Source organism: Homalodisca vitripennis, chromosome 8, assembly GCF_021130785.1.
Source record: "Homalodisca vitripennis isolate AUS2020 chromosome 8, UT_GWSS_2.1, whole genome shotgun sequence".
Classification (NCBI taxonomy): Eukaryota; Metazoa; Arthropoda; class Insecta; order Hemiptera; family Cicadellidae; genus Homalodisca; species Homalodisca vitripennis.
Window position 1 is genome coordinate 40,520,752 of NC_060214.1, and position 26,001 is coordinate 40,546,752.

General features: G+C 33.0%; 1 protein-coding gene across 1 annotated transcript; it reads left to right on the top strand.

The window, feature by feature from the left end:
- Positions 1 to 1,157: 1,157 nt before the first annotated feature.
- On the top strand, positions 1,158 to 17,091 carry LOC124367600 (josephin-like protein). Its single transcript, XM_046824559.1, has 6 exons — positions 1,158 to 1,343; positions 3,612 to 3,763; positions 6,032 to 6,249; positions 10,672 to 10,852; positions 14,994 to 15,131; positions 16,819 to 17,091. The coding sequence occupies exons 2-5, from the start codon at positions 3,725 to 3,727 to the stop codon at positions 15,117 to 15,119; spliced, it is 564 nt and encodes a 187-aa protein (XP_046680515.1). The 5' UTR covers positions 1,158 to 1,343; positions 3,612 to 3,724; the 3' UTR covers positions 15,120 to 15,131; positions 16,819 to 17,091.
- The last annotated feature ends 8,910 nt before the right edge of the window (positions 17,092 to 26,001 follow it).

Here is a 26,001-nt window from a genome sequence, read left to right on the forward strand (position 1 = left end):
CTGGAACATTGCCATCCCTTTCTTCAAGAGGTTAAAAATCCTCACCATCTATAATCAGTATGTCCTCAACTCTTGTGCATGTTAGGTACTTGTGCATGATAACCTCGCTAGGTATCCATTAATCCATAAGTGATGTTCACGAATGTAACACAACACAAAAAAGACCTTGAAATTCCTAGCAAAATGTTACTACAAACTTCTAGGAGTATTCCGCATTTGGCAGTTAATGTTCACAACAGATATCATTGGAAGTCAGGATGCTGGCAGTGAACGAATTGAAACTTTTTTACATGAAAAATGTATAAACAGAACACTCATAAAAAGTGATTAGTTAAAAAAAATACACTGCATAATTTATAGCAGCTGTAAGAGGAGTAGGCTATTTTTGAAAATTAAAATGAAATGACAAATTCCGTAAATAGTTTTTACTCTAGAGTTCTTTATTTTATTTTTTTTTATTAGCTACAAGAGTAGCTAGACAAAAATATTGTAAAACAATGAAAAATTTACTGACCCGATCATTCCAGTGACCCTGGTCAAAGTCAAAGACGTGAAGTATCAAGTAAAGTTAGCATCAAGCATCACGAATAAATGCTTCTGGCGATCAGTGCGAGCTGCCGGAGCTTACCGTTGATGGCGACAAACTTCCTATCCATTACTGTGTCCGAATAATATGTCAAAATTTCAAGGGTTTCTAATCACTACTTATTTGAAACATAGAGAATTGTAATTTTAAAGGCAGACATTGAAAGGGCTATTCTTTCCATATTTGGGCAATCATTTTCTCATATTTAGGCGGTGAAAATATTAGATAAACGACCCAAGGAAAAACAAATTTCTCTGCCCATAGAAAATATTAAATGAAGATGTTTGAAATCGAAATCGGTACAACCGAAATATACTTCGAGCAAGTAAAAATTGTATCTTATTAATTTCCAGTCACAATTGAATACTGTATTTGAATGTATATGTACAAGAAAGCTCGAAGTATGCATTGCTCTTGAAATATTAAATAACTAAGAAAATATTATAACAAATACTACAGTCAACTTCTAAACTAAAATATTCTTATGTTCTGAAAATCATAGCTCCATGTATAAATATTTGAGCCTGTTTGAAAATTGAAGAGAAAAAATCCACCTGTTAGGCTGTTTGTGTGTATCGAAATAGTAGTATTTGTGTTGTATTGTATTTTGGTTGTGAAAAGTCAAAAGTGGGCTAGACTGAAGATATTAGGGCCTTAAGCCTTAGTTTATAAGGGCATGCCGTGGGTGAAAATGAATATGTATGCTTAAGAAAGTCAATGTTAACTTTTGGTCCAAAGAATACACTACTGGAGTTAGGTATTCAACCAAATGCTTTTTGTTTTTGTATTATAGGTTAGGCAGTGCAGCACCTTTCTGTCAAATGCTTTTATCTTTCAAATGAACTTATATATATATCTATGAACTTAAAACTATTATGACTCTTGGAGGAATTTCCTCAGCATAACTATTAAGTACCACACAGTTTACGTTTAGTGTTAATTGTGATACTAGGAATAATTGTATCATACAACTATTATTAATAGGCTCTGTCTAGATTATAGATTTTTGGATAATTCTAAGCAATGATTGGATCAACTTCAATTTATTTAATATTTTTATTTTGGGCTGCAGTATGATAAGTGGCCACGACCACATTTGATTCATCAATATTCATGATTATCTAAACTACTGAAACCAAAATGTTAAACAGAATTACGTTATAGGTATTTCAAAGTTGATGATGGGTCTTATATTGATTTTTATAATCATCAATACTTAATATTCGTATATCGAATGGATAAGGTACGATAAGCGGACCTGGTTTTTTGTATGGAAGATATAGTCATCGATACCTAATATTCGCATCTCAAATCCTAGACTATCAATTGATATAAAAATACCTATAGTCCTCCATAACAATCATATGTTTTAAATTAAAATATGAATTTAATATTTACAGTGATCAAACCAAAATATAATAGTGATATAACCAAAATTAGGAAAACTGAAGACGACCATATTTACTCCTCTCACAGTTACAGTTGTTTCTTTCTTTCTCCCACAAATTTCACATAATGGGTTTTTCTGCAACATGTTGAAGCCACAAAAAAGCATCTTCGTGTAGTTTTCAAAAATTGACTGCCATTTTAATAATCAGAATTACTTATGTAAAATTGAAATATTATCCTACGTGTATTATTTTAGAGTGTTTACAGCTGTTGATATAGATTATTTAAGTTAATAGTTAAAAATAATTAATCAGTATCGATTGATTATATCGATGGTTATGAGTAAGTTAATATTGTTTGCCAATTTCGATATAAAATACCGGGTCCGCTTATTGTACCCTAGCCTCAAATACATGTCTATAAGTCAAATCAATATATATATATATATATATTGATATTGTTTTCTCCTGGGTAGCAATGATTAATCGCTTTCGAGAAGTTGTTGAAGCATCTTCTGTACAAATTCTCACAGAGATTGTCTGTAAACAGGTAGTCTGATGTGCCACTTTTTAAACTTTGTTTCATGATCCTCCACAAGCTTTAGACTGTCTATTATTATCTATAAAAGAAAATATGTTTATTATATGAAAGTGTTTTCAGTTGATGCAAGTTAATTATTATTCAAAAATCTGTATCAGTTGGTTATATAGAAAATTACAATTAAGTCATATCGCCTGTCAATCTCGATATAAATGAACTGGGTCCACTTCTCATACTCTACCTATTTCAAATTACAGTATCTAGTTCAGCTGTTTTTATATCCAAAAATGTAATAACTTAATCATGAATACAAAACTATCTAGGCTGTGTGTATTTATAAAATGTAACAAATAAAACAGTGTACTTTTTACTTACCTTTTACTGTTTTGAAGGATAAGTGTGTCTGAATTCCAATCACTTAAAAGGCAGTGGTGCTGTCAGTGCCAAGCATTTATGACAGGTCACCTCTCACAACTTGCCAAGCACTCTTGCTGTTTGTGTAGTGTTCCATGAAGTAATTCAAAACTTTTTCAAAAATAAACATAATGAAATGATTTTCGTTTTATTATGTAGGGGAAGAAGTAAACTATAGTGTATCACATTTATTTGAAAACATGTTTTAATCTAAACATTTTTTAATACAACATTTTTATTTTATGATTTTAATTTATTTTGTATCCATCTTTTTATTGTTCCTTATGTACTAACCAACAAACATGCCAAGTTTCAAAAATAAGTATTATAACTGAGTTTTGATTTTTTTCAATGTTTAGACTTTTTGTCTGTCTGAAATAAACTCAGCAGGTCTGAATAATCAAATCTGTTGTTCTTTGGAATAAACCCCCAACTATTATTGTTCTTTTACATTTAACATAAGAGAACACAATTTGGGAAATTATAGCTATAACCAATGTATTGTGTACAACAGATCACAATACAAATTTATAACAGCGAAATATTGCTTCACACAAGAAAATTATCTGTAAATTTCAACACGTCTCTAAACATAGTTAAGTTAATATATAGAAATACCATATATTCAATTCTATAAATTTTTTATGTGCATAAAATAAATGTTTCTCTGGATTATTTTCAGCACTGAGGCCCTTTTCTTCAGATAATTGTGTTGAAACAGAAGGAACCAAAATTCAAATGATGTGATTGATTTTGATCCTGTTTCAAATCTTCTGCAAGCACAATTCCAACAAAATGAGTAAAACATACGATGGAGTCTACCATGAAAAACAGGTTAGATTGTTAATGACTAGGCTTTAGTTTAAAATTTTACCTGTGGTCTATTGTCTTTCAACACTTCAAGTGCCAATTTCTCAGTTTAATTTTTGTTTATAGTTTGACATTACATACTGCAATGTAGAATATAAAATATATTAAATTTGGCAAGATGCGTGTGATTTACTACCTAACAGACTTTTCTACGATTAAAGTTCTTAGAAGTGTTAGCAAGTCGAGAAACAATGTATAAACTCACTCAAGTGACAAAAGAAAAATTGTGTCAACATAATTAGACAAATCAACGAAATCATCCTTTCGTTAAGAAATCAGTCAGTTAAGAGTGACTGAAGTTAAGCAGTCTATCCAGTAATCCTTGTTAGCTTGAAGCAGTCAATATAAAACTCAATCAGACAATTAAAAATTTCTTATATGGTTAAGAGATATCTCTCGATGTCTTCTGTCAAAATGGAATCTGTTCCATATTTTTGACCTTTCTCAACATGTTAGGTACGGTATTGCTCAAGATTTGGCCAAGCTGGTTTCAATTGTCCATCAAAATAGGCACAGTTGTTCTTAGTTTCCTACGATAGAGCAGTTCAACAGGTGAGATTCCACAGTCAAACAATGTGCGAGAAGCTCCAGGATCCGTTACATATCTACTCCTCTCTGTGCTTGGCCGTTGGACTCGGGAAGATGTGGGATCTTGTGACTATACTAAGCTCAGATCCTTAGCAAAATTTTCCATTCTCGGCTAACTAGAGCTGTTCCATTATCACATTGTCTCGTAGTTGTTATCCTAAATACCGACTAGTACGTAGCTGTGTTCATATTTTTCAAAGTAATCATTAAGAATTTTGAAAAGTGGTCTGCATACAGGGACAGATCTGTTTTTTTAAAAACAAACAGATCCGCTCCCACAATTTTCCACGGTCTGTTCAGAAAAGGCAATGGAGTCAATGATTCAGCAGAATTTACTCGATATACAAGGCAATCCGGACAATATTCAACAATTCACATCTTTGGTGAGCCTTGACCACCAAACCATTTGTCGTACTCTTTTCAAGCACCTATTTATTCCAAAATGCCCAGAGTAGATTTTCTCTAATACTGTATGTTTTGTCTCATTCCTTTAGTTATACACATTTCTGTACCCATTAGAATCAAACCATCTAAGTATGAAAGACTAGATTGTTCGTAATTACGTAATGTATTTTTCAGAGGAGACCAATCTCCCATTTGAATAGCATTTTTGACGTTTACCTTGCAAACAAAACAATTTCAAACCAAAACAAAATAAATTATTTCCTTATTAATAGTAGCATTGAATATTAAGTTGTATATCTAAATAGGCTTCCTTCACACTGCATCTCCAAACTGAGCTTTAATTAATTTGTGTAACACTTAAATACTAGCTGTTTACAATGTGCACATCATCTTTTTTAGTTTCAAGGTCTCTTTGAGCCTCTCAAGTAAAGCTATAATGCTCTTGATGTCTCTTATCACCCCTCAAGTCTGGATAAACCTCGTTTGTCAAAGCTAAGGTTAGTTTGGAGTTGGAAATATTTTGAAACTTTATAATTCAGGCACGTGAACTTGCAAGAATGGGAGGCTATATCTGTTCCAGCCTTCTCAAGTCGTGTAGGGGAAGTACTCCACATGCTTAGGATAGCAACAGAGCCTGTAACATTAAGGGAGCTCTACTCATTTCAACAATCATCCTCTGCAGTACACTAGACTTATCGATCCACTCCATTAGGTGGATATTGGGTAAAAACCCCAATATCTCGACAATTGTGGTAAGTGATGTACTGCTTCTTGACATCCAAGGAAACCGCTTCTTTATTTGCCCAGATGAAAGTCATATAGGTTTTTGCTGTACATAGTATGGGTTCAACTGGAAGAGAACCTTCCTGGAGTATAAACATTCATGATGACCAGATGTTTTCCATACACAAATTGATGACATTTTTCTAGGTCAATAAGTGAAAACTCTTTGGAAACCATATAGTTATAGTAAAACTACACAAATTTGTTAATAACAACATAAAATTAAAAGAGTGGGATGATAAATCTGGCATTTTTTCTGCATAATAATACTAGGTCTCATATTAGTACACACACAAAAAACTGCTTAACAATTCGTATGGGAGCTGTTTGATCATCCTCTGCACAGCCCTGATTTGTCTTGTAGTCTTTCACTGTTTCCTAAGATGTAACAAAAAGAATTTACTTTCTGATTTGTCCTTGTGTTTATCACGTCTGATCAATCTTTTTTACTTACAGGTGAAGGAGCTGTGTGCCTTGCATGCCCTTAACAACCTGTTTCAAAAGAAACAAGCGTTTACAAAGCAGGAGTTGGATGAGATATGTCAGTCGCTGTCACCTGATGTTTGGATAAACCCCCATCGTTCACTGCTAGGCCTCGGAAACTATGATGTGAATGTCATAATGACAGCGCTACAGCGACGCGGCTGTGAAGCGATATGGTTTGACAAGCGCAAGTATGTTATAAGGAAATGCAGTTCAAAACTATTTTTTTAAACTAAATTAATAGGTAGCCTTTGCAAATAGTAATTAATTGTTTGGACCTCTTTTGTTCATAATGTATATAAATGGTATATCAAACCTTAATTGCCCAAACACTTCCTTCTACCTTTTGTACATGACATTGCTTTGAATTCAAACCATAAACATTTATTTGAATTAGGTACATTCTAGAAGCTGTGTTCTTATTGGAATTAGTTATCAATTTAAAACAAACACTCCAATAATTAAATAAAAAAGTATATTATTGGAGTGTTTGTTTTAAATTGATTATTGAATTAGATATCTTATAAAATCATAAAAATAAAATTGTGAAAAACTTATGTACAGCCAACAAACTTAACCCTAGTGCCCCAACGCGGTCGGTCCGTCAGACGACGGCCGCCATCTTTCTTCTTCCCCACTCCTTAGTAGAGCCCGCTTCCACCCCTCCTTCCTAGTACCTGCAGTTGGCCTCGAAACGAGTGTGTGAGAAGGTTGTGGTTGTGTTTTTGTCCTGTGCATCTCCTCTATTTTAAGCCGCGTCGCCTCACGGACGAAGCGTTGGGAGTGCCGTTTGAATATTCTGTGCGTTACGTAGTCTGTTGAAACGAAGCGTTGGGACTGTTGTATAGTTGTTTGCGTATAAACGTAAATCATAAAATGTTAAATATTTCTTTTATTTCTATAAATTAATAGTTGAATCCACTGTTGTACAAGTAAAAACTTATTTCTGAAAAAACAATGGAAGAAGATAATGAACAACAACGCATTTTGTCGCTGCTAAACGAGAGTCTTTCTGATGATCAATCGGACAGTGAATGACCGTGATCCTCCCTATTATTCAGGACTTGAAAGTGACGATACAGACGTCGACCCCCACTATGTGCCTACAGATTCAACATCAGATGATGATGAGTCAGATGAAGAGGATTTGGAGCGTCCATTTGAGGAGCGTCGCCATATTGATAATCTCACAGAAGACAATAGAAGCCGTCATTGCAGGGGCAGGCGTCATTGGAGATGGAGAAGAAGATGTTGATGAAGAAATGGGAGCTAATTCAGAAGTGGATGTCGATGCCGAAGTTAGAAATGATGTGAGTAACAGCTACCTTGTAATTTGTGGAAATCAAAGAATGAAGGGAAGGAACTGGGCATTTGTGGTTGCAACAAACCTGCCACACAAAACACACAAAACTAGAGCAGCGGCACGAAACGTTGTTCACATCAGACAAGGTCCTAAAAATATCGCCAAAGATAAGTCTGAAGCATCAAGCGATATTTCAGTTAGTTTTTACACAAGAAATTAGAAATATTACTATGGAACATACCAACTCCTGTATATCGAGAAAAAGCAAGAAAATTACAAAGAAAAATCTAAGACAGTATCGCCTCTTGACTATGGAGGAATTTAATGCTTTTTTGGGTATTTTAATTTTAACTGCGTGCCAGAAAGACAACCATATGCCTACAAAGGTTTTGTTTGACTCAGAGTACTGCGGTGATAAGGTACAAGGCTACGATGAGCCGTAGTCGTTTTGATTTTCTCTTAGAGTCACTCCGATTTGATGTTCGTGAAACTAGAGATGAAAGAAAAAAAAACGGACCGATTTGCCCCGATTAGAGAAATATGGGATTTGTTTATATCATCCTGTAGAGATAACTACAAGCCAGGCACCTATGTGACCATAGACGAACAACTTCTTGCATTTAGGGGAAGAAGTAAGTAAGTTTTCGCATGTACATTCGTAATAAACCCTCTAAAATATGGATTAAAGATTGTAATGATGTGCGACTCTGGCACAAAATATATGGTAGATGCTATGCCTTACTTGGGTAAAGGGACAACTCCTCGTAATATTCCACAAACTATGTACTTTGTGAAAGAACTGACAAGAACCATCTACGGATCCAATCTAAATGTTACGATGGATAATTGGTTTACAACTGTTCCACTAGCCTCAGATCTGCTAGCACCACCAATAAAATCTCACTTTGGTGGGAACTGTTCGGAGATGTAAACCAGAAATCCCGCCTGAAATGAAAGACCCTGGAACCTGGAAAGTTGGAAGCTCAATGTTCTGTTTTGATGGACATAAGACCATGGTATCTTTTAAGGCTAAGAAGAAGAAGGTTATTACTTTCAACTTGCCATGATCAGCCAATGATAAATCCACTCAGTAACAAGCCTGAAATTATAGAATGCTACAACTCCACAAAAGGAGCCGTGGACACTCTCGATTCAAATGTGTGGTCAAATGTCTTGTAGCAGGAAGACAAAGAGGTGGCCCTTGTGTATATTCTATGGAATGATAAACATCATGATCGTAAAATTCCTACGTCATTTACGATTCACAACTAAACTTCTAAGGGAGAAAAACCTCTTTCTAGACGTGACTTCGCCAAGGGCACAATGAGCTCGTCAAACCATGGTTGGAGCGCCGCCTGCAATACCAGTTTTTTGGCACACCCTTTGCGGCATAGTCAATAGCAGCCATCCTACGTTGTGAGGCTCCAGTAGATCAACGAGACCATCCACCAGTACAACAAGAAGCTCGTGGAAGGAAAATTTGCGGATTTTTGCCCATCAAAGAAGCGAAGAATGACAAAGTACTTTTGTGGACGATGCTCCAAGGCAATGTGCGGGGAGCAACCAGGGGCAATGGTGTTTTGAGTGTGTTAAAAAGTAGTAGCATTTCCATAAACTAAGTTTTGTGATCTCTTTTCTTGTTAGATGTAGTGTTTGTGAAATAATATACCATATTTTCAAAATTATTTTGTGTTTTATTTGAATAAACTAATAGTAGTCCCACAGACGAAGCGTTAGGAATAACGCAATTTAAAAACAGCGTTGGGACTCTAGGGTTAAAGTAATTATTAAAGTAACTCAATAAATGCAATTTTCATTTTAAACATGGCAGTGAGTCTGCTACAGTACATTTTTGAGGGGTTGCCAGCAAAGGCAGGTTTAAAAATGTATTGCTTCTAAGAGGTTGTTTAAAAATATTTAAATTTGATCTGTTTGTATGGCAGTACTTTGTATTGATTTGGACATAACAAACAGTCCAAGTTTTGATGAAGTAATTGACGATTTTGCCCATAGGCAAGCTTGAAGAAAACCATTACTTAATAAGCTATTGTTAACCACTACTATTTTTGCCTGGGTGGAAGGTGGCAGGATTTATGTATAAATGAAGGTTCTTACCCACTTTTTGTCTTGACCATTAAAAATAAATTTATACCACAATAGCTACAAAAAGTGTAACACATGAAAACAATATTTTCTAAAATATAATCTCTGACATATGATATATTATTGATGTATAACCGCACCTTACTACAGCTTCTTATTACAAGTAGTATTTTATTAACAATTTTATGATTGGTGTATGTGACTTTTAACCCTTTGAGTGCCAACGTCCGATTTTACCGGACGACAAAAGATGTCTGAAAAGTGCCAACATCCGATTTTACCGGACGACAAAAGTTGGCCGAAAAGTGCCGACGTCCGATTTTACCGGACGTTCGGGAAAAAGTTACTAAAAATTGTAACCTTTAATATTTATAATATCATATTAAAATGTTTGTGAAGAATCGTTCTTTTCAAAATAAATTGTTATAGTACACTTACGATCAAACTTGAAATTTATGAAACTCACATATAAACATTTTTGGTTGCCATAGCTACCGGAAACAATGTGACAATAGTTTCTTAAAAGTTGTATAACTTACTCATTATTGAAGATAATAATATAAAGTTTTCAAGATTTATAGACAATTGCATACACTTTCCAGTGATATGGACTAAGAAAAGGATATGAATTTTTTTGATCATAATAATTTCGTTGAAAAATGAAATTTAAAAAAATGTTGAATTTTTTTTTAGGTAAGTCCATTTTTGGTATTCCTAAATTTAGTGTTATGGTAACTTTGTTATTTTATGTTAATTAAACAGAGTTTTCAGAGAAAAATAAAAAAAGAATCATGTTGATAGCTTATTAAATAATCGAACTGTGAATTTTTTACTAAAACCTTGCAAAATGCCTGCAAAAGGGCTGGCACTTTTAAGTACACCCACTAGAAAAATACCTGGCACTTTTCAGTATACCCACTCAATAAATACTTGGCACTCAAAGGGTTAATTTGTTGTGTATTTAATTGTATTGACTATTAAAATTAAGATAATTAACATTAAGATTAACATGGCTTAATCTTAATAAATTATTGTGAGTCTTACATTTTTTCCATATTGAACATTTGTTACAATTCAGTTATTTCTTTTGAGAATGAGAAATGCAATTTCTTTGCTCATGCGACACAAAATTTTTTACACTGCCTTGAAATATAATAGAAATACACCTGAATAGGTTCACAAATTAATAAAAACTAACTGTTGGCAGAGATCCTTCATGTCTACAACTGGATCGTATCTCTGGGTTTATACTGAACGTGCCAAGTGACTATCGGCTGGGCTTCGTGCTGCTGCCACTGCGGCGTAAACACTGGGTCGCGATCAGACAGGTCGCAGGGACCTACTATAACCTGGACTCCAAGTTAGATTCACCAGTGCTCATCGGACTGGTCGGTGGCTTACTTAATATTTTGTTTTTTTTTGGTGTCCCATACAATACAATTGTGTAAATTTAGTGTGCTGCTCGTTTATATGTTGTTATCTTAATATTACCTGCTATTTTGAACTGTTCTTCCAAAAAATGTTTTTTCTTCATACACAAATTTTTATAATAAGTATTGTTACATAAATGTTAATGTAAAAGTATTTATATATATGTGTTAATTTCGGTTATTTAAACGCACATGTGGCAGTTACGGCCAAATACAGAATAATTGAATCGTAAAAAGTAAGGGTTCTGTGGTGTAGTGGTAGCACACTCACCCGGCAAGTGAGAGATCCGGGATAGAGTCCCGGTGGAACAAGTACTTTTTGTGATTCAATGTTTATTGAAAAATTATATATATATATATATATATATTTCTTTATATATATATCTCTTTATATATATATATATATATATATATATTTCTTGTGTTTTGTGTGTGTGACTGAACTCCTCTTAAAGGACTGGACCGATTTTTATGAAATTTTCTGTGTGTTTTCAATGGAATTCGAGAATGGTTTAGATTCATAATTTGGTCCACTGTAAAATGTTTTTTTATTAATTTTTCATTTGTAAGTAGTTGTTGATTTTGGAATGTTTTACATTGGATCCGGCAGACTGCGCTACGGCACATAATACAAAGTGAACTGATACTTAACAGCTGTTAATACTGTCAGCTGAAGTTTGTCAAAGAGGCAGAAACATTTGTTTACATTTAAAATTTAGAACATTATTATTGTAAAGTGCTTGATCAGTAGTGTAATGCAGATTGCATAGAAGAAGTTATTGCCTAATTTTAAATTTTGATTTCACCAATGATTAGTAATGTAATGAAAATACTATTAAATGCTGTTAAAAAAGTATTGTACACCTCATTGTACAAAGCTATGAATGTTTACACATAAGGTAATCGAATTTTGTTAGATCAAAGGTAAATGAAAAGAGCTGAAAAAAAGATGCTTTATGATCGAAATTGGTTTTCATTGATACAGTTTCTTAAAACTCCACAATAATACTGGAAGTATCTTAGACAGAAAATTAATTTTAACAGACCGAATTTGATTCATTATAACCAAATTAGTTTATCGCGATTCATCCATATAAATTAATTGCACTGAATAAATTATAAACACCTAGCAAAAACCATGAAAGATAGATGCAGGAAATTTGGTACATACCTTCATAATGCGGCCAAGAGGCTCACGAAGGAAAGATTATCAATTATCTCAGGAGTATTTAGAATGTGATAGAATGATTCAATAATACATGAATGTAGTGTACTGTTTTTCTACAGGAAATTGCGTGCGAAGCCGCGGGTTACTGCTAGTATATATATATATGTATATATAAGTAGATTAGAATATAGTGGTTCTAGACCACTTTTGGGAACAACAGAATATTAATGTAAAATCTTTGTATAAACGAAAAAAAAAAAAAAATGTGAAATAAGCGCAAATTTCCTATTTATTTGATATTTTTTGTTTTCACATTAATTTTTTACGTTTGTACAAGATTTTAGATTGATTTTCTGTTGTCCACAAAAGTGGTCTAGATCCGCCATATTCTAACCTACTTATGTATTCAGAGTGATTCAGAAAAGTATGCAGAAACTGTTGAAGCTCATTCTACATTTTAAAATAATGAAAAAAGTTTGTAAAAAAATGGGTCCGGAAATGAGTTACAGCTAGTAAAGATTTCACCTGGATTTCAGCTCACTATGTAAAACAAGATCTTCATGAAATTATGGTAAGGTAGATAAGAGGCGAATTCAATTGTTTCTCGTGGTTTTTGACTTGATAAATAAAATGGGCCCCAGAACTGTAAATTATGTAGTTTTTGAGGAAAACCAGTGTCTAATGCAAAAATTGGAATGAAAGAACACATTTTTTCATCTTTGGGTAACATTAACTTTGTTACTTCACCAGAAAACAGAGTAAAATTTGTAGAACACTTTATTCTGAACAAAATGGTGTAAATAAAGCACACAGAAAGCGAATAGATGTTTGATTAAATGAATTTTTATTCATAACAGTACAAAGTAAAATTAACAGGAAAATATTAATCTAAACATTTGTTTAAAGTTTGTTATTGACGATGGAAGGTTTGAAAGGATAACAGGATTTCGGACATTTGTCATTGTTATATGTTAAAAAAGGGATATAATGATGGCAAATGTCTGAAATCCTGTTATCCTTTCAATCTAAACTTGTTCAACCAAATTACAGTAAATTTTCAAAAGTGTTTCCGCCGACTTCAATGCATTTTTCTGCTCATTTAAGGCTGGCTCTTGTTGCTTTCCATAGTTCAGATGAAGGCAATACTTACCACACCTTTTGCTCAACGGGAGGGAAAAAGAAAGAAGAGAGCTTGAAATATCTATTGAACAGCTCCTGCTAGTCGCTAGTTAGCTTGAAGCAGTGTTTTTGCTTATGTAGTGAGGTTTCTGAAAATAAGAAAGCAGAAGAAAGGTCCAGCACCAATGTTGTCCAGTTGCACAAATTACAATGGGGGTCCTTTGATGGCACACTCTAGAAGGTGCCGATAGTGGTGCCAAGAAGAAAAATGTTCTCTCTGGTGTTGTGCACTGTGATAAGGCCTAGACCCACTATCCAAAATTTGCAACAGCCAAAAGAGAGGCCAGGTATAATCTCTCTAGATGATGAGTTAAGAGTCAGCTATTCCTCCTTCAACCTGGCAACAGCCACCATCTTCTTGAATGTTTAAAGTGCATTTAACTTGTGTTGGTTAGGGCCGTTGGTTTTTAGTGGATCAGAATCTCACTCACCAGTTCTTATTGAAAATGATAACACAACTGCTCTAGATAACTTGTACAGTCAAACACAAAAGAATGTTTTATTTTATTTCACAAACCTCTCAGTCAAAGTCCTGTGTTGAAATATGGAGCTCCTTTTTCCTTTATGCAATATATTAATTATTTAGCAAAAGAGAATTTTAGCCTGTGGTAAGAATTTTATTCATTCATTACGTGAATCTTATATTAACTGTATTTAACCATCTTAGTGTGTTAGCATATCTATTATTGTTTATTGTTAATTGACATTCTTTTGTACATTAACATAGAGATAAGAACAAGGGTCATAGAAATACATTGTTAAAATTCATTAGCTAAGTATTGTCAGTCCATTGATAAAATTTATTAAGTTGATAGAAAGGATATTCTTGTAGTCAGTACTTCAGACATCGTCCAAACTGCAGCCTGTTGGTCTTCTTCAAGTACTCTAGAAGTGCATTCCAAGCTCCTGCGTAGGTCAATTTCCTGGCTGTCAGTCTGTACAGGGAGTTGGTAGCTCCTTGGTAGAGGCATGTCTGGTGTTGTAGTTGTGATTATTGGCACCGTTCTTGCTGCTTCGGGTGACTTGAGATGGAGAAGAGACTGCTTCCAGGATGTAGATTCACTACAATGAGTATGTTTAACTCTGCGAAGACTCGACAACAGGATTTTATAGGCTGGAGGCTCCTTAGAACCCTGATTACTCTTTTTTGGTGTATGAGGAGCCGCTGCAAGTTGCCTGTTGTAGTGCTCCCCTTCATGCTGTAATCCTGTACCAAATGTTAGATTTATAGAGAGTATAGTAAGCAATCTTTGAATACTTTTTATTCTGCGGATTACATACAATGCTGTGCTGAGCTTGTTACAATGGAAATCTATCTGGTCAGTCCAAGCAAGACAGTCTTCAATTACTATGCCCAGGTACTTTGAAGTAGTAGTTTCCTCCATACTTGGTAGTCTTCCTGTTGTTTCTTTGTGCTTTCTTAGAACAAACTGCTCCATTTTATTCTCATTTATAACAAGATCATTGTACTGTATCTAAAGTATAGTCTAAAATCCAAAGTATCTTCTTTAGTTGTAAGAATTTGTTTTTCTTATACAACTCAAACTTGAGTGTCACTTGATTATAAGTGAGATACTTACTTATTGAAGTATTTATCAATGAGTAGTAAGTTGAATATTATATGAAACTAAGAAGTGGGAGAATAGTTTGTTTACTTGTTACTGACATATTTACTATTTATTTTATTCTATGACTGTGTTAAAGTTAGGTGTTGCTAACATCTTCATATTTTTAGTACACCTCTGTTTGCAGGATGAAGAACTTGTGACTTACTTGAGACGACAGTTGGAGAACAAGGAGAAGGAGTTGTTCATTGTGGTCTCCACGGAAAACAGTGAAAAATGGTTGAAACAGGCAGAAGAGATTATTCCAAGATAGCAATTTATTTAGGTAAAATGAATTAATGTTGCTCGATTGTAATTAATTAATTGATGATAGTTTTTTAAGTAAAAGTTTTTTTTTAGGGTAATAAAAGGATGTTGAAGGTAAAAAAAAAATTATGGTTGCCTGTAAAGTCGGTTTTACGGGCGAAGATTTTACGTGACAACGTCTTTTTCTCGGTAGAATATTTATTGACATGAATATTATTAAATTGCACAATAGGAACAAGGAATTGAATGAAAATAAGAATTGCACAAATTTTAACTATAGAAATATATTTTGTTTACTAAAACATTGTACATAATTTGAAATTAATTAAAATTTGTTATTGTAAATGGTAAAGTTGAATAAAACATTTACTAAAATTGGAATTTGAAATTCTTGCTAAACACAGTTAAATTCTAACTCCGTGCGTGGTGATTGGTCGGTTTAGTTCGTTTGTTTGGTCGCACTGTTATGACAGGTTAGAGGTTATAATTTGTTATTTTAAATGTTTGACTAGCAATACGCGCTGTTTCTTCTCAATCGACTGAATTACGATTGATTGCAGAGTGATTTAAACTAATAATTTACTTAACACTATCAACATTTGTCAATAGTATGACATAACCTATAAACTCAGTTTCTCAACTTTTGTGTCAATCTAACAATTAATCAATCAATCATAGTTTACGATAATGAAATATCAGTGTACAATTATTTACCTTTATTGTTGTAGTTGTTGTAAATGACGAATCTAAGCACTCCACATTTTCACGAATAAACATAGTTATTTGCTTTATCCCGTGCGGCGGACCCACAGTTATCTGCTTTATCCCGTGCGGATCCCGTGCGGCGGACCCACAGTTATCTGCTTTATCCCGTGCGGCGGACCCACTGGACGGGCATCGTAACGTTACCGGCGTTACACTTTTTCATGAGTGACTCCGAGCCGCAACCTAATATAAGACGTTGTCACGTCAAAAAATAAAACAGATGCAACATGTTTTTTCCCTTCCATATGGCACCTGTTAAATTGATGCTCAAATCTAAGCTCACCCATAAGTAAATAGTCCTTCTGGCTCAGTCGGAAGAAGTAGGTATGTGTTCTTTAAACCTTTTATTAAAATTTCTACCAGTTTGCCCAATATATTGAACACATACAAGCTTTGAAAACAAATAACATGTCTACAATAAAATCTAATTTTGCTTAACACATTGGAAACTGACCATAACTACACAAATATTGAAAAGAACATGGAAATTTTAGATATCGAAAGAATAGGAGAGAAATTAAATACAAAAGAAGAATTACATATCTATCTAAATTATAATAAAGATCCTCATAAAATTTTAAATAGTAATCTGAAAAATAAGACAAATCCAATTTTTGAAAAAAATTATAAAATATTAAATACAGATTACTAATAAAAACATTACAACTGTGTCATTTAAATTTAACATATGTTTAAATGGTCCATATGTGTCTATTTAATTGTTTATTATTTACTTATTTAGAGAGGTTAATGTACACTGATGATGGTGGAAAACTGAAACACGTGTATGTCAATAAAAAGATTTTAAAAGGGTTTTAGTTACTTTTCATTACATTAATATATACTATAGATTACTATTTACAAGGTAAATCGCAGCTGCCTTGAGTTATATATCATCACTTGTGATAATACTAAAACTAATCTGTAGTGTCATTTTGCAGATGACGGTGCGCAGGTTACCAGCTCAACGGTTATCTCATCGTGGACCTAATTTTTGTGATTCACAGTTATTTTTCAAAACACATTTTCAAAATTAGTTAATAAAGTAATTTTACAGAAATATAAGATGAGTATAAGTATAGTTCAACTATAAATGAATAGTATTTGTTTTCGTTATTAGTTTGTTCCATTTCGATGTTGTAATAATTTAAAATTATTAATTAACTTATAATTTTGTTGTAAAATGAGTTGTGTATTATATACTATCTGCAGTGTTTGATGTAAATTTCTTTGATCACTGCCATCTATGTTCTAGTATTCTTCTACCGATATGTGAGAACTTAGCTTAAATTAAACAGTGTCTAATACGATAACATAGAACAAAGCTCTTAGAAATTTAGCAGTAAAAGGATCATTGACTTAAAGTTCTTTTTATACCATGTGCAGCATACTCAAAATTCTACCCCTGCTGGGTTTTATAAATTATAGACATAACAATGAAACTTCAATAGGTCTACTTTTCTCATGAATAATCTTTTAGAAATCACTTCCTTCCCTCAAAGAACAGGCCTACTCTTTTAAAACAGTTTTCAATTAGCAATTCCTTATCGAATGTGTCGTTATGCATTCAAAGGATATTTTTGTGGAAGTAGGAGGTCTGTATCCTTAATGTGTAATAAACATATTTCTGGTTGAAGGTTTTTGGTTGAATATGTATAAAAAAATTTATTAAAAATGAATAAGTACTATAATTTCAAGTGCAAAATGCTTAGGTGTAAAAGAATTAAAGCCCAACAGTTTTACCCGGATCTTCCTTTATATTTTGACTAATCAAATGCATTGCAGGGATCTCACTCAAGCTTTGACATCTCTGTTGAGGTTTCAAAATGGGATTTCCTTTATTTTTTTCTTGAAAGAGTTTTTATAACACCAAGTGTTGTGAACCCATATTTTTCTGAATATTTTTGTGAAATTATTGAAATATATAACCAATTAAATATCCCAATCATCAAATTTCTGTGATATTTTGTGATTGTTTTCCAATGATCTAAATTAAAAGGAGGGTGATATTTGAATTTTTTGAATCAGGGTACTCTCTCCTTTAGAGGACAGCTTCCCAAAATTTGGAATATTCAAATGGCTTAATGATATACAGTAATTGCACAGTAATGATGTACAGTAGTATTTTAATTGTTCTATCTCAAACTGAAAACTAGTAGGAGAACAGAATCTTGATGGTGTCACTAAACAAGTTTTGAGATACAAAAATAGTTTTTGTGTTAGAATTATAAAACTTCACGTATTTTAAAAATAATCTATGTCAGTGCTCTTTGAAAGTTGAAATTCCATGTGTTGAAAGCACCTAGAGCAGCCCGCACAAAAATACTCCCAATGGCATTAACAGCGATGTTGCCATATCGCTGCTGGCCACTGATGTTGAGACAGATTACTGATTTTTCAAAACTGTCTACAGTGTCTGGCGTAGGATGTAGAGGGGAATTAAAATGCAACACTTATCGTCGGATTATTTTGGTATGGGTTGTTTTAGTCACTTGTTTATAGGAATTGAGTCAGAATACGAGTAATATTTCATCAATGTCAGTTACTGAGGAAAAGCAACAATCGTGCGAATTTGTGATTTTTAGGTTGAACAAATAAAATCGCAAGATCTGTTAAAAGATGTGTGTTTTAATGCCAAGTTTTCGAAGCAGAATGAGATAAGTCATTGTCGTTCTGCAGTTTTAGACCCTAAGTGTTCAAATCCTGCGAAACTTCTGGCAAACATTATTGAGTGTACCAATTTACTGTGACAGTTCTCTGTTTTTCCAGCTTCATTATGCCAGTGGTTCTACATTACTTTCTTTAGCATTGTTTTTCACCGGTGTTGAAGTCTGCTTGTTTTTAAACACTCATGTGTCTCTCTTCACCAATTGAAACATCATAAAATGATGTGTAGGCCTTATCACGTGTAAAACGTTTACATATGGTCTGTAACCACCACCATTAAGCATTTGGAATGTTTACAGTTGATTCTTATCTTTTTGTTCGTCTGTAGAATTGAGAGTCACATAACGGGAAACAAGTTTTCTAACTCCTACAAAATGATGTAACATACTAGTTTGTGTTACAGTGGATCCAAACCATACTGAAGCTTCGATCAAAGTCTGAAAACACTTTTGTGCTCATTAATCATAGTAGAGACACACAGTCCATTTTCTGAGTGACTGTAACCGTGGAATGTGGATGTTTACGGAATGAACTACAAGCTCCCAAGAATTCAGAATACCACAGAAATGTAGTCGCACTCGATGGTGTTTACACAAATGGCACGATAGAGCCATTCTTTGTACTTTTATTAAAATAAACTGACTTTAAAGTTATATAAAATCATAGCTCGAAAATTCTCTCTTGATAAATCTATGACTTTAAGACAGTGAACTTTGTGTTACAAACAACATTGTGAATTGTGTTGTAGACAACACATGTACCCATACTGCTGTTGAGTAACTGACACTTGAACAATCAGGAAAGGTTGACAAGATTATCTATCATAGAATGCAGTTTACTGTATCTCAAAACTTTTGGTATGACTTTTGTATAATACATAATACGCTCATGAACAAATAAACCACGTTGTGCTTAATTTTAACAATTTTGAAGAGCTCTTAACCTCTTAATAATTTTATATCTTAAGTCTATAGTTATCTACAGAGTTCCTGGGTTTAGACTATAACAACCTTTCAAGTCTTGATGAATGTGTTTGTTGTGAATTTGCTTAAGAAATTCAGTTGAAGACTTGTGTCCTATTTGGATGGTGTGTTAAAGTTGTCAGGATGGAAAATTAATTTTTAAATATGTACAAAACACCTGAAAATAATTTTGTTACTATGTTTTATGTGTATTTATCTTCGTATTGAGATATGTAAGAGTTATATTAATACTTGGTTAATCATAGAATATTTCGCTTTAATTTTTGTTCATGTGACACATGTTTCTTGAAGTGAATTCTTGTTTTCTTGCAAAACATGTTTACGTTTTACCTGAAAAGTTTAAAAGTGGTTCCAGCCTTTTTCTCAGAAAGGCCTCATAATTTAGATAATAGTGTTAAAATCTATATTTTATTGTTGTTTTTATAGTTTGATGAATAAGTACAAACACAGTTGAAACTTGTTGCAATAATACTAATGTGAGCATTACCAGAATGTTTCATCATGTTAGCTCCACGTTATGAATGTAGCCTAATTAAATTCAATCTCAGTTTACCCTAAAAGCCCAAAAACATTCAAGGATCTATTTAGGTGTAAATATTTTAAATTTGATGTCAATAACATGGCACATCATTCCAGTTTTTTACAGTAGAAACAAAAAAATATAGAAATCTGGATAAACATAATGTTGATGTTTTATGCGTGAATTAAAATCTTCTTGAAAGGACTCGAAAACATCATTACACCTCTGTAAAATAAAGCTTTTAAATTCAGAGTAGGTAAGTGATTACAATACATTTTTATTGATTCAGGTTTTCTTCACTTAAGCATAAAAATTAGAAAAGAACCAAAAAAGTCATTAATTTGAACAAAATGAATAGTGACCCTCATACCGTTCAAAAACATCCACGTCTTTTCCTGATATTTGTGAATTGTAATACAATTGCACTAATTTATTTTATTTTAAGTATTTTTTATGATTTGTGTAATATTTTAATATAAATGCTCAATAATTTATATTTATCAATATTTCAAAAATACAGTTTAAATATCCATATTATATTTTCTTACAATATAAAAAAATGATGTAATTATTATGTTACTAGTAATAAACAAGTTGTTGTTGAAAGTAAAGAAAAAACAATATGTTTTAAATGATACTAAAAGCATTTCCTAGGTTATATGGATTGTAAAGTTCCTTACAAAACAATCTTGTCCTTCCAGACAGGAAAATAAGATTTAGAAGCAACATATGTTCTGTCATTTGCCAAGGTTGTACCCTTTCCCCCTCTGTAGCCTACAAATATTTGTCTGTAATGCAATTTTGGCACTACAGAATTATAATTTCTTTAATGATTTGACATGATATAGGGCAAAATGGTTCTTAAATTCTTGTGCACAGTGGGGTAGTTTCGTCTCGTTGAACCAAGAACCAAGATGGCGTGCTGTTGTTGGCCAATAGGTTGTGATAGAATACGATTAATGGCTCACCAGTAATTCTGGCTCAATGGCAATAATTTCTGTTAATCAATTTCTGTCATGACAAATAGAATTGTATTCTCTGTTCTCTGTGTACAAAGTACCTTTGACTTTACAACTTCTGGAATGGCCGTGGTTTGTCTTTGGAAAATTATTCATTAAAAGTTTATTTCATGTATGGAGGATTTCCTATTTTGAAATGTAATGTTCGTTTTTCTTACAAATAACAGAACTGACAATCTTTTACTTACTGCTTTTAGAAAAACTGAACGGCAGCATTCTTTCAACACAATGTTTTGTTTATTAAGAATTTTTGATGTTGCTGTATGAAAGTTTAGCTTATTCAGGTGTACTACTTAATTAATCTACTTAATATTTCTACCTCTGCATAGATTGAAAGTTAATATATTTTAAATAAGCTAATTTTCACTGATAGTTTAGTTGTAACTTGCTATTGTAAGTCAATGTCAATCTAACAAAAAGGGCTAATTTAAGAACTAGGTCCTCAGAAAAATAGTAAAATTTAAGTATGATTGAAGTTTGTGGTACTATTATGTATCAGAAACAATTTCAATTAACCGGTCTTTTGAAATTTGTATTATAAAAGATGTTAAATTGGGTGGTTTATTCAAATTTTGTTTTGGATAAATACAATTTTTAAGTCCATTGTCCATGTCCAGCTAGAATTCCAAAATGTCGTCAAGGCAACATTAAATATACAGTATAAAGACTATTTAAATATGATTATAATATTAACGTCTTTTTTATATAAATATTATAGACTTAAAATTATTTGGGCTACCCTTTTTTAAGCCCCTTGTGTCATTCGATATTGCGGATAATTCTAATTGTTTTGTTCAGTTTTGATATTTGAATGATGCATGTTTCACTGTATTTTAAACTAGATGTACCGAATCATTCACGGAAACAACTTGTAAATCTTAGAAAAAATAGATCAGTGTTACTTGTTGGATGACCAACTAATGCAAGTACCTATTATTGTGTGTCTTACCAGTTAAAGATTTGGTTAGAAGATAACTTTTTGTACCCCTCAATAACCAATACACACAATATCTTTGTGAAAATTATGAATGTTCTGTCCCACAAATATTATTTGTTATTTATGTTCTCACATAATTATTTACGACATTTGTGTGTTTTTTGGTTTCTGCGTTGCTAATTCTCTTTCGACGGTATTGCATCTTTGTCTAGTGACAAATGTGGGTATTTGTCAATGAAAGGCGAAGTGAGTGCTAAAATTAATTAGTAATTTGTAATTAACATATTCATAGTTTAAAATACATAAAACATGAAATAATGAAACTACACAATATTTCTCAAAATGGTCCATAATTAGGACTGTAATTATCCCTTTTTGTAAGATTGACCCTTACTTGAGTTACATTATGTAAATAAATGTTTAGATTTATTTGTTACCAGAGTTAGTTGTTATATCAAGCAATAATAAATTGAACTTTATTAAGTACAAAGGTTGTTTATTTACCTGTACAAATATTCAACTTGTACAAATTTTGCAGAGGAGTAAAACTAAGCGTAATGGGTAAATAGGCCAGGGAAGCAGAGCTGCGGAGTCAGTGACTACACAAGTAGCAGTGGCTAAAGCTGCGATCGGTGATGTGGCCAGGTAATCTAGAGCCCAGCTTAACTAGAGATGTCAAGAAGAAGTTTGAGAGATAAATCAATAGAGTCCTGTTGGAGAGTCTGTAGGTTTGTGTAAGTCATAGTGTCGACATGAGAATTTGAAATCGATTAAAGATTGAAATTTAGTGAAGAGAAATAGTTTTACCAAGAAATCCACAGAGAAATAAAAAGTGGAGTCGAAAGGAAGATTGTCAAATATTGAAAGCCTAGACTTTGAAGCTTGAGTTGATTTGGAGGAGTTTAGGTTGGCCAACTGAATCATTGATTGAAAGTAAATAATCTTTACACCTGCCCAGTGGTGAGTGAACTATGTTTATTTGTGCCAGTTAGGAATTTATAGCCCACTAAAGTTAGTTATTGGATATTATAAACCTAGCCTGTGCATTTTTATAACCTACAAACCATAATGCAATAATAGTAATCTTTTCGGCTTGGCTAGTCTTTGTTATTTTAGTACACTTTGAAATTAAAACATTTATCAACATAAATATTTATCTTGTAAACTGTGTGTTTATAATTAATTGATCAGATTTTTCTGTTGCATCAATTGAATATAGACTGGTGTAGCTGGCATAAACCTGCTTGGCAGTATTACAATTAGAAATAGAAGGAGCATGTAGGCTGTAGGGCAGTTTGAGGTTGGATATTTATAGATATCCTGTTTATTAATTTTCAATGATATCACTAATTGTATGGAATAAAAAAAATTATGGTTGCCTGTAAAGTCGGTTTTACGGGCGAAGATTTTTACGTGACGTCTTTTTCTCGGTAGAATATTTATTGATATGAATATTATTAAATTGCACAATAGCAACAAGGAATTGAATGAAAATAAGAATTGCACAAATTTTAAACTATAGAAATATATTTTGTTTACTAAAACATTGTACATAATTTGAAATTAATTAAAATTTGTTATTGTAAATGGTAAAGTTGAATAAAACATTTACTAAAATTGGAATTTGAAATTTGCTAAACACAGTTAAATTCTAACTCCGCGCGTGGTGATTGGTCGGTTTAGTTCGTTTGTTTGTCGCACTGTTATGACAGGTTAGAGGTTATAATTTGTTATTTTAAATGTTTGACTAGCAATACGCGCTGTTTCTTCTCAATCGACTGAATTACGATTGATTGCAGAGTGATTTAAACTAATAATTTACTTAACTCTATCAACATTTGTCAATAGTATGACATAACCTATAAACTCAGTTTCTCAACTTTTGTGTCAATCTTACAATTAATCAATCAATCATAGTTTACGATAATGAAATATCAGTGTACAATTATTTACCTTTATTGTTGTAGTTGTTGTAAATGACGAATCTAAGCACTCCACATTTTCACGAATAAACATAGTTATCTGCTTTATCCCGTGCGGATCCCGTGCGGCGGACCCACTGGACGGGCATCGTAACGTTACCGGGCGTTACACTTTTTCATGAGTGACTCCGAGCCGCAACCTAATTTAAGACGTTGTCACGTCAAAAATATGTTTTATTTTCAAATACATCAAGTATTGAAATGACATCATATAGGTTGGTATAAAAGTTAGATAAAACATATCTAAGTTTGTTAAGTTGTATTGTTCATTGTCTTCTTTGAATGAACTCATTGAGTGTTTAAAGGATTCTCGACCAGCTAAGTAGTAAGAACAGTCTTTGGTTTTCTCCTGGTGAGGCATCTCAATTCTTCTGGTGAGCTATGGATCTTATGGCCCTCTTTTGCAAATATCAATACTGTATTCAATATGAAGATTTCTTGCCGAGGTTGCTCCCCACACCGTTAGGCCAAACGTAAAATGTGTTTCAAACAAAGAATGGTAGCTAATTTTTGCAGATGTGTCACTTATAAACTCTGTGTGTTTTCATCACATTACGTGAGATATTCAGTTTAGAGAAGAGATTGTCTATATGCTGTGACCAGGAAAGACGTTAATCGACAATGACTCCTGGATACTTCGCCTGGGTATTTCTTTCCAGATCAAGTATTATTGGTACTTCTTCATATCTCCCAAAAGCTAGTTAACTTGTTTTTTCTTTTTGATTTATCACCGTCATTTTAAAGGCAATATTTATAAGCTATGTTCAGTGCTGTGAATGATTTGATTGATCATAGCTAACTCCACTCAAGAGCTGGGTAGGTCATTGGGAAATATTGAAACTGTGCAAAATTTGTCTAGATGTTCTGATATGTCATTTGTGAACAGTATAAACAGTACTGTTTCCAATACAGACCCCTGGAGCATTCCTCGAGTTACAAACAAAGGTCTTGATCTGATTATTTCTGTGACTCCACTATTTGTCATTTTATCTGCTATTTGTTGTTATCTGCTATTGAACATGTTGGCTGTGCTCTTAATGCTTAATTTGTCTAACTTATTTATCATGACTTCAGACAATAAAATATCCTGCTCAGGTGCTAAGAAGAGGCCTGTAACAAGTTATCCTTCTTTTAAATTGTCAATTATGTAGTCTCAACCTCAATCAGGTTTGTTGTAATTGATTTCCCCTTGGTGAAACCATGTTGTGTGTTATTTAGTACTTAAAACTTATCATAGTGATCCAAAAGCCTTCTCAGAACCACTTTTTCTAGGATTTTAGTGAAAGTTGTTATTGCCCTGTAATTAGTGACCACAGTTTTTATGTTGTGGGTCAATTTTGGTAAGTTTTAAGGCTGAGGAATATTAGCGTTGACTCAATAATTTGTTAAACCACTTTTGTTTGTTTTTGTCACTGTAAACGAGATTGAGTGCATATATAAATGTATTATATTATAAATACTTTGTGTGGTTTGGAGGTTATAAATGTAAATCTAAAGCCCAGTTATTAGGTATAGCTGGTTTTATAATATGTAGTTCTGATTAGTTGGTTTTTAGTTATGTAAGCTCTAGTGAACCACAGCTCTTTGCAAGGTACTTCTAGAGTACTCATTATAATGCATAGGTAAAACAAATTCAGTTATACAACATTTTTTCAAGTATATTATTACTGATTTTATGGCATTATTCAACTTTGCATTGTTTGCCAAACTGCATTTGGCCTGAAGATATATTCCATCCCAATTATGGATGTAATTCTTTCTAAAAATGCTCAGGATAGACAAGATTAAGTAGCTTTGTTCTTGTCATTGAGCCGAGGTTGTACTACTGATATATGTAAAGGAAGTCTACTTTCCCTTCTCTGTCATCCTGCTTGTGTTAGTATTAAGGTGAAAGTGGATATAAAACCATCTCTCCTGTTAAGGTGTCATCATTAAAGTTGTTCAGGCCCGTGCGCATGGGGGGGGGGGTTTGGGGGTTCAAACCCCCCCCTTGAAGATTGGGATATATCATATTGT